A 10,179-nucleotide genomic window follows, 5' to 3' on the forward strand; every position below is an offset into this window, starting at 1 on the left:
ATATATATTCTTGATTTTGTGGTGAAATGTCCCTTTAAGTTGAATGTGTTTCTCTGTTTTCCATGATCTGTGTGACTCCTATCATTGTAACACTGAGAACAAGGATCAGACTATGGATAAAAGTAAAACTATTTATCATCAACACTACTTGCAAATATTATTGTGTTTTATTAATATATTGATAAGAGGCTGAATCTGTCCCAGGAGACAAACATGAAGAAATGACCACATCAGCTCAGAATTATTTAACCCTTGTGTGGTGTTCATATTTTTGTTACACAGCCAATGTTCCCAGCTCTGGTGGACCCACCACATTATTAGGCTTTTAAATCAATACAGCCATAACAATTTATGTAAAAACACTTAACAGATGTTTACTTTAGCTCAATTACCAATGATATATACATCATTTATGGTTCATATTTGCCATTTACCCCCGTGAGATCACATTTATGATCATATGATCGTTTTCGTTTTTTTGTGAGAAAACAAGGAAATTCAATCATAAAAAAGGTATAAAAAAATAGAAACAAGATTGGTTGTACCGTGTGCTGTCATTGAAAATAAGTTATTTTTTTATGTTCTTCACAGAAAATGAGCCAATGCCAGTGAGTGTGAGTTAGAAGAAATAATAAATAGCAATAACTACAATAACTTTTTCTTTTATCAAACATTGAAAACGGGTCCCACAGACCCGAACACCACACAAGGGTTAATATCGCCTTCTTTTAGTTTTTTTTTTTTTTTTAATGAACCAGGAAACCACAATGTTGGCCTGAGCAGTAAAGTGAGTAACAGCGACACTCAGCGGCCAAACACTTAACTATATATAAAAAAACAACTAATAATTTAACCTAATAATAGGTGTAGATGATATCGACACCATCTCCTTTCAAAACAACAGCTAATTGAGTTTTACTTTGAAAAATAACATAAAACAAGATATGGGGCGCCGAAAGGATGAACTTTTATTGATAGATAGGCTAGATATTTAATAGTCTAGAAAGTAATCATGTGCCATACAGCAATCGTTAGATATATAAACAGAAAACTATAATACCACCGACAACAACAGCAACAACAGCAGAACGTATTATAGACATTATACCACATATCATTAAAATGCTCTACATATAAATGTTTGTATTTTGTATAATAAAAAAAATGTGACAATACAACAACAATAGAATACAATACAACAACAAAACAATAAAACCGCTTCATACATGGAGCATCAGAAAGCCCTTAGTCTCAGAAGGACAGTCAGTCAGTAGGCTATATAAGTGCAGAGTGGAACACCTGCTCTGGGCGGGATAAAAGGTGCGACTCTTTTGGCGTCAGCAAGGAACACATAACTCTGGGAGGAGGTCATCTGTACAGTTATATAGACTACACCTGTAGGACTACTGGGAAAGCCCATTTCACTCAGTCACTCACTCACTCACTCACTCACTCACTCACTCAAACACTTAAAGCCTTGTGACTTTAAAACAGAGATAATAATTAATAAAAGTGTTTTTTTTAAAGAGAAAACAGGCTCGGTTCTTTCAAAGCATTATGCCAGATTATTCAATTAAATTCAAACTTTATTTCAGACTAACAAGAGGATCCATAGCAAAAAAAAAAAAAAAAAAAAGAAGAAGATAAGACCTATAAAAACTGCCCAGAGTTGTGAATGAAAATATCGATGCAGTTGATTTGGTTCCCTCTGTCCCCCGTGTGAAGATTATCTCGTTTAGTTGCTGGGAGGCGGGGCGTCAAACTCCGCCTCCGGGCTTTTCCTGACTCTGAAACCAACGCACCTATTGAGCACCAATGGGAAAGTGGAACAACCCAACAGGTAGGCGTCCTCTAACTGCGTGCCTCGGCTCAGATAGGGAAACAAGTGGACCGAGCAGACACTGAGCTCTTCCTTAGGAATGTGACCTGAGGCAGAACTTCGCCCAGTGGTTTCCTAATGATAGAAAAAGTGATTTATGAGAGTAGACGAGCTGTGTTGCTCTCACGTTCGGGCTCTGTTGGCTGGGAAACACTACAGGGAACCGAAAGGTTTCTGATTAATTGATTGGAAAAATCCCATTTGTCATATCAGAAGCGGGGACTCAATGTGGATACAACGCTGAAGGTAAGCGTGGTTTGTTCTTTGCGTGCAACAGCCTAAATTATTGATACATCCATATTTTAAGATAGGCCTATATCTCAAATATATTCTATTTATCAGGTTACTAAATGTTGCACTGACAAATGTAGGCTTTATACAGTTTAGCCTCAAATCAAGATATTGGGCTGTTGCTGTCCTAACAGCTAAATATTTCCCTTATCATATTTTGGTATCAGCTTGATGTTGCATAATCCAAGATATGTAGCACAATCTTGACTATCCCACCGTGTGACTCACAACAATAACGCCTCCATCATATTCTTATGTAAGTTTGTGGTCTGATGTATGGGATGGGATGTAATTCATGTCAACCAATCTCTCTATAGCTGCCTCTAAATAAGGGTTTTCTGTCCTCACAGCTGCCATATTGTCTCCATCGCTGAACTTGGTTCCTCTGGGATTAAAACAGAGGACACACTGAGACTCCTCTGAGCTCAAGAGGTCAGACTCTCTCTGACCCTGATCTCCCTGCAGTAGGACATGGAGGTCCTGCGGCGGTCCTCTGTGTTTGCTTCAGATGTCCTGGATGTGTTTGACCGATCGTTGACTGAGAAGGAGCTGGTGTCCCAGTCTAAAGCCTTGTGCAGGGACTACATACTGTCCAGACTCAACCAGAATGGACTGGGATGGTCCAAAATTGAACTCAACCTCTCTCCCTCAAATGCAGCGCTCGCTGAGGTGTCTTTGGTGCTTCTCTGTCTTGGTAAGAGAAACCTGAAGAACTGTTAAGTCTTGAGTTAAATAATAGTATACTTTTGAACCTGATGCACTCAGGAGAGGATAGAGGCCGCATTAGTTTCAACACAATGCTTTTAACTAGATCAGAAGTGCATACCCCAAAGGAAAGGTAGCAAAGCCCTCAGAATTTATTTGTAAGTATTTTTGGGGGTATTTTTTATACCTTTTTTTTTTATTATTATTATACCTTTTTTTTAATTATTATTATTTATACATGCATAGACAGTAGAGAAATGCAACAAATGTTTTGGTGAGAGGACATTGTGGTTTATTGACAGTGTCTTAACCTAATTAATTAATATTTTGTATACAAAGATTAAGATAATCTTAAATAATTTAAGGGCATTTTCATCTGCTCTGAATGTAGTTTTCATTGGGTCTGGGTCTCAAAATATGCTAAGTGATGGACAATGATGACAAATCTGTGCCAGATGTTTGTAAATGCAGAAGTTAATGAGAAAATATTGTTTTTCAATATTTCTCGTAATATTAAGAAATCTTTAAGCTGGATAAAAATCTTTACCAAAATCCTATCAGGGCTTAACTTTCCATCAAATTGATTTGAAATATGAAATACGCCAGGAAGATTTTGAGCTATTGTACTGAAAACTAACCGGTAGAAGTGAAAAGATGCCTCCTTGGTGGAGGTAATAACTGTTGCAATATACAATAAAATAGGAGGAGCAGGACAAATGATCAGTTATATTCAATAAATGTATTGGATTTGAGACTTTGCAAAATGTTGTTTGGGTCCCCTTGGCAAAATGCAAATTCCATGTGCTTACCTGTACCAACAATTCTCAAAATGAAGTTTATTGTGTGCATTTCCTAGAGAAAATTAGGAAGGCTGCAGACTTGAGTTCTGAACACTGGAAAGGAAATGCTCTCCCATCTTGCACGGATTGATCCAATCATTGCTTTCAAAGCGATCAATACATTCTCATTATCTGTGTGAGCTGACTGCTGTGACGGTGATATGATCAGTATGAACTGCTCTTGGGTCTAAAAAACAGAGTTGCTAATATACTTGTAGATAATAGTAGGCTGAGAGATGGGAAAAGATAATTGATACACATAAAATATAAGAAACTAGACTGAATAACTCCTCAGATTGGACGATTTACACATACTGCACTATATATCATAGATATATTCAATGTGTGTGTGTGTGTGTGTGTGTGTGTGTGTGTGTGTGTGTGTGTGTGTGTGTGTGTGTGTGTGTGTGTGTGTGTGTGTGTGTGTGTGTGTGTGTGTGTGTGTGTGTGTGTGTGTGTGTGTGTGTGTGTGTGTGTGTGTGTGTCTTGAACTCATCTGGAGGACTTGACTCACTTAACACAGCAGCTGAAGTGCCAGCCGTCTGTTTAAGAGACATGCATGTTTTACTTTAACATCCTGACATCTGAGTGACCCTCCACCAGCGGAACAAAGTAAATTGTTTAAATCAGTTGAATGGTTGGACTGTATAATAGTTTGTGTAACGTTTAAATAATTGGTTTAAACTGCAGTCTTCCTAACAGACTTATGATGCTTCTCTCCGTTTTTGTCTGTGCTCTCTCTCTGTTACCTAGGCGACGAGCTGGAGTGTATACAGCCCTATTTGTACAGGAACGTGGCACGGCAACTCAACATCTCTGTTGCCATGGAGAGTATGGTTTCAGATGCCTTCATCGGCGTGGCAACAGAGATCTTCTCAACAGGTACACGGCTGTTGCTGAAGGTGATGATGAAGATGATGATGTTGCACACTGTATGCCATCCAATCCAAAGCCAGCACAGAAAGTGATTTAGACTTCTGCAGTGTCTCAGACAACTGATGAAGGCAGTTACTGTGAAAACAGTAACCGGTGTGACTGTGCAGCTTCTATCAGGCCCTTTTAGCTGAGAGGTGCTTTTAGTGAGAGCGAGTGGGTGTGGATCATAAGTAAGTGGAGCGTGACTTCATCTAAAACACATAATTTCTCCCACAGATTTTTAGAGTCACCAAGTTTAGACACTGATTCGTTGATAGTTTGGGGGTATAGATTCTTATGGATTAAGTATTAATATTAAGTCTACTGCCTTATTATTAGAACAATACTATATTCTTCTTTATCTTTCTTTTTGAATTTAGGCATTGTATGGCTCAAGAAATACCTGCTTCTGCCAACAGCTTTTTTCAGGACTCTTGTAGTTTTTGGTAACCTGGACTTAGTACAGCCCTTATGATAAGGGGTTGTGTCGTGATGAAGGCCTTTTTAGTTTTTTGTTGTTGTAAATGTCGTTTGCAGACATTGTTGGGTGTTCTAAAACTTTGTAGCCATGCTAGCGGCGTCACTCTAAGGACGCCGATGTCGGCCTGTGGTTCAGTCGGTACCCCACTTTGGTCCAGACTGAAATATCTCAACAGCTACTTGATGGATTGTCATGTAATTTGGTTCAGACATTCATGGTTGTAGGAGAATGAATCCTACTGACTTTGGTTATCCCCTGACATTACTTCCATCATTGGTGGTTTTGGGTAAAATGTCTCGACAACTGTTGTATGGTTTGCCATGAAATTTGTGTCCTGACTCCTGCATAGGATCAATTAAAATCCCTTCAATAATCCTTTAGCTTTTCAGCTTGTGTCATCATCAGGTCAAAATTTCACCTTGTCCGATAATTTGGGTTATTCTTGCCAAACTGATAGTCTCCATAAGCAAATGTTAGCATGGTAACACACAAAACTAGCATGGTGAACACGGTAAACATGACCCCTGCTGAACATCAGTATGTTAACTTTGTCATTGTGAGCATGTTAGCATGCTGATGTTAACATTTAGCTCAAAAAGCACTGTGTACAGCCTCAAAGAGCCGCTAGCGTGGCTGTGAATTGTTAGTCTTTTTTTTGTTAGGAAGACAGTTTTTATTTTGATGGATAAATACAGGTGTGACATGAGCATGTTAAAGATGTATCCTGTGTGTCTATGAAAGGTGACAGAAAGTGAAACTAAATTTGCTGTAAATTATCTGATATCAGGCACGTGCCACATGTAGGGTAAGGTAACCAAAATGTAATTTAAGTAGAGATACAGTTACAGTACTTTACTAAATTTTAATTTACACTATTCCCACTACCTCGAAATAGCCATGGGATTTCCTGTTCATGTCACAGTGTTCTGAGTGAATTGTGAGTGATAAGAGAATAAATAAGTTAATTATTTAATTGCCTAAATCTTTGTTCTGTCTTGATCTTGAGAAAGGAATTCAGTTTTGTCAGTCTCGACTTGAACTTGGTTGTGCTGGCTGTTGGACTTGTTTCAAGTTGCCTTGACAACAGAGTAACATTATGTCCTCAGTGTGAGCCTTTGGGATAGATTAAATGGTCTGGCCGTAGTGTGACGAGCAACTAGAATTTGTCATGTTTCCAGGAAAGATCAAAAATGGACTCGCTTAATGTAATTTTCATGCCCGTGTTCTGGCTAAATTTGTGCTTATTTAGACGTCACAAGGATGTCGTTTTTGGAAACAGCGTGGGATTCCTCCTGAAGAATAACAAACTGGTGAACCCAGGCTGCCCCTGCCTTCTGGGACGGATTGAAACCTGAATATAAATAGAAACATGCATCTAAGTTTGTTTTTCCTGCTAACCGGAATTTGTTCTATGATGACTTATGTAGCTTTTTGTTATTCATCATTATGCCTCTAAGAGCTTAACATGGCACAAAGGAATGGTAAGTCCACTGGATCTATGTATCATAACCACATATTTTCTTTAGAAGCGGTTCAGCAGTGGTCTGTACTGTGGTCTCCCTCAGTAAAATCAACATGGCTTGTCTCTCCTTCATCTATCTTAGCTTGCCTCCCACTTCTGTTCTTCCTCTTTCCACCGTCCTCTCCTCCAGCTTTATCCCAGACAATCTTGTCTCTATTCTTGGCCTGTTTCTCAGTAGGGAGTAAGATGTGATGTGCTCTGACAGCTTCCATGGACAGTTATCTCATTTAAGCTTGCTCAGAGCTCGCTCTTTCCCCTTATAGCCACAGTAAGACACGTTAGGTCAGCGATGACAATGGGAGCTGGCCTAAGGAGGCTAATGCCATTAGGCCCTGCACTGCATTGCTGATGGTTGTTATATCAGCCTCTGCTGCACTGCAAACTGAACCTAGAAATGGCTGGATGCCATTAAATATTACAACGGGTTGTTTAGGTCGAAAGAAAATAATTTGCCGTTTTTAGATCTCGGTTGCTTCTAAATAGTGAATGCAAAATCATTTTCTGAACCTGTTGACCCCCCCTCCCTCCCACACACACACACTGTAGAATCTGAATCAGTGTTTACCCACCTCCAGGCAAAGGCAAAACAATCTAACCCTCTTTAATTTATAACTGCTCTGTAAGACGTCTTATCAGCCACATTAACGCAAATACATTGGTTTGTTGATTCAAATTTCCAGTTTATTTCAGTACAAAGTCCACCGACTGCCCCACATGCTTAGAGTCAAATCACAGAATATGTAACAGAGACACCATGGAGAGGAGGTGGGTGGTGATGAGAACGTGATGTGCACCCATGAGAACAGGAAAAGAAGTGTTTACGTTGTGATAAATACTGTATGGCAGTTTACTGATTCTGGTCAGGAAATTGTGCCACCATGGAGGATTGAAACTCAGGTCTTCTGGATATAGTGGAATATTTTTGCTTCTCTTAGCTCTTCACTTATTAAAGACAAGTTTCCCCTCAGGGACAATAAAGTGTATTCTATTCTAAACAACTGCTCTGTGACTGCAAGACTAAATCAATCAATCAAATGAGCTTGAATTGCTGAAGCATAAATCTCCCATCCTATCCATCCCATCTTGCACATCTATCCATAGACAAAGGTAAAGACATAAAACATATCCCGGTGATGTCTGTTTTTCTCGCTGTAGGTATAACATGGGGTAAAGTGGTATCGATGTTCGCAGTAGCCGGAGCCCTGGCAGTCGATTGTGTCAGACTGGGTCATGCAACCATGGTTCACATCTTAGTGGACAGCCTGGGCCAGTTCGTCCGCAAGTTTCTGGTTCCCTGGCTGAAAAGACGAGGAGGATGGGTAAGCAAAAATCCAGAAGGGATTTTTATGTTTTCCATTTGCACTTACTAAATCATGTTTTTGTTTTTGTTTTTTTTTCTTTCTCTGATTTTTATAGGATTAATGCTGCTGCATTATTAGTGTTTCTGAGTTGACAACAAGATTGAAGAAACAAAAAAAACACCGCTTCCATCTTGTTTCTCTGGGGTTTAAAACTGGCAACTTTCTGGTCTACCACATTGCTTTTGTGATTATGCAATCTTGTTTAAGGATCAGAACTCAGTTTGTTTTTATAAGCTCTGGTAGTCAGAGTTAGAAGGGAGTTGCATACAGCATGCTCAGAAAGGCCCAGTTATGGCTCTGAACATTGAGCTCTTCCTTACATACTGCTGGTTCCTGTTTGCTGATCCGATGCAAAGCTTTGCAGTGATAATATTTGTTTCTGTAGCCCTCTCTTGGATAAAAGACTGCAAAAGTGAAAAATGCATTTTTAGGTGCACATTTTGTTATGCTCAAACAAGTATAATAAATTCCAATATAATTCCAAATAAATGCCAGTCATTCATACTAGGGATGTGTTTGTTTCCTCAGAGCAAAGTCAGATGAAGGTGGCACCCCAGTGATTAAAAAAAAAAAAAAAAAAAAAAGGGGAAAGAATAACCATGCCATAATATTTGTTACAGACATTCACATCCCCCTCAGAATGAATTGTAATAACTGGTTATACTTTAACTCTCCTTTTACCACCATTGGGTCAGAATTTAAATTCGTCAATGACCAAATACCTGCAGAGCTATGCTATTCCCATCAGCCACAGCTGTACTTTGTGTTTTAAAATGAATGTTTAAATTTTAGCATGCTAACACGCTAGACTAAAATGGTGAACATGGTAAACATTATACCTGCTAAGTTGTTTTTTCCCCCGGGGTTCTGCCGTTTTTCCTGAATTTGTTTTGGGGAAACAAACCCTTTGTTCCCCTGAAAAGTGCATCTTATTGCATTTATTATTTGTATTTGGCTTTAAAAAAATAATTAAAGTTATTACTTTATATGTTTTTTATTGTAGGCTTATTTTTATAAAATATTAATTTCCTTTTATCAGGCGGAGATTACCAAATGTGTGGTGAAGAAGGATCTTGCCCCTGAGCACCACTGGCTGTCGTCTGCCATCGAGTCCCTGAAGTACTTCCTCACTACAATGTACGTCTACATCATGAAGGAACCATGAATCAGCACAGGAGTCATCGTCATTGATTGATATGAGATTTAAATCTCAGACTTGTCAACAATCGATGGAGTGGAGATGGTCGCAGATATCGGTCTGTCGCTAAATGGCTATCAACAAATGTTTCATCAGCGTTGTGTTTGTGTTATCTCGTTGTCAGATACGTGATTACCCTTCAGCCAAAGAGTAGTCACGGTGATATTTTAGAGCAAAAAAGGCAACGAAACAAGTTTGTGTCACTCCACCTCTTCTACATACTTTCACACTGCATACACCAGTGCAGTGAACCAGGCTTCTCCAGTGTTGTTGCTGTGATGTGTGGTGGTGTTCAGGTTGATAAACTGTTTAATGCTTTGATTTGACGTTTGTCTCAGAAAATATCTCTGAAGGAATAATGAAAGGTGAAAGCCATGTTTGTAATGAAAACTGATGCTCAGCTGGCTGAGTTTTCGTGAGAGTCTGATTTACACTATTGTACTTCACCAAAGCACAAGCAGTGCCTCTCCCCAAATATGAGTAAACTTTCTGCTGCGATTTTAGACACCAGTGCCCAAGAAATGTTTGCCAAAGAACTTAAAGACAGAAGAATGGTATGAACTGCACCCACATATGTTGGTGAAATTGATTTCCTTTTTTTAAACTGTGAATAGTTTTATTTATGATTGCATTTTTTTTCTTCTTCTATTTTGATTATGACTTTATCAATTGAAGCCACTGCATTATAAAGACAACGGCTCTTCAGGATGATTGTGTGGTACGCTTGATGGTCACTTTCACAGTGTTAATTTATAAAGGTGTGTCTGGATGTTTTTAATTTAAAAACCCATAATAAACTTACAAAAATCTTCACATGTACTTATGTAAATTCTTTTGATACTTCAGCCCACTGTTGTGCAACAGGTGTTTTAAATTGGAGCCTTTGTTGCATGTCATACCCCACCTCTTTCCACTCATTTACTGTTACTCTTTAAAGCAACATATGTAACTTTTAGCTGCAGCTGTAGTTCCAATGAGACAACCTGTA

At 38.8% G+C, this 10,179-nt stretch overlaps 1 protein-coding gene across 1 annotated transcript; it reads left to right on the plus strand.

Moving 5' to 3' along the window:
• The first annotated feature begins 1,824 nt into the window (after positions 1–1,824).
• bokb (BCL2 family apoptosis regulator BOK b) lies at positions 1,825–10,004 on the plus strand. The gene is made up of 5 exons (XM_039816710.1): positions 1,825–2,125; positions 2,521–2,864; positions 4,468–4,596; positions 7,788–7,951; positions 9,033–10,004. Exons 2-5 carry the CDS (start codon positions 2,642–2,644, stop codon positions 9,156–9,158), a joined length of 642 nt encoding a protein of 213 aa, XP_039672644.1. The 5' UTR covers positions 1,825–2,125; positions 2,521–2,641; the 3' UTR covers positions 9,159–10,004.
• The last annotated feature ends 175 nt before the right edge of the window (positions 10,005–10,179 follow it).

This window comes from Perca fluviatilis, chromosome 11 (assembly GCF_010015445.1).
Source record: "Perca fluviatilis chromosome 11, GENO_Pfluv_1.0, whole genome shotgun sequence".
Taxonomy (NCBI): Eukaryota; Metazoa; Chordata; class Actinopteri; order Perciformes; family Percidae; genus Perca; species Perca fluviatilis.

Coding starts and splice junctions, on each gene's coding strand:
- bokb (XM_039816710.1), top strand. CDS start 2,642: ATGGAGGTCCTGCGGCGGTCCTCTGTGTTTGCTTCAGATGTCCTGGAT. Junction 4,597..7,787: donor AACAGAGATCTTCTCAACAG/GTACACGGCTGT, acceptor TTCTCGCTGTAG/GTATAACATGGGGTAAAGTG. Junction 7,952..9,032: donor TGAAAAGACGAGGAGGATGG/GTAAGCAAAAAT, acceptor TCCTTTTATCAG/GCGGAGATTACCAAATGTGT.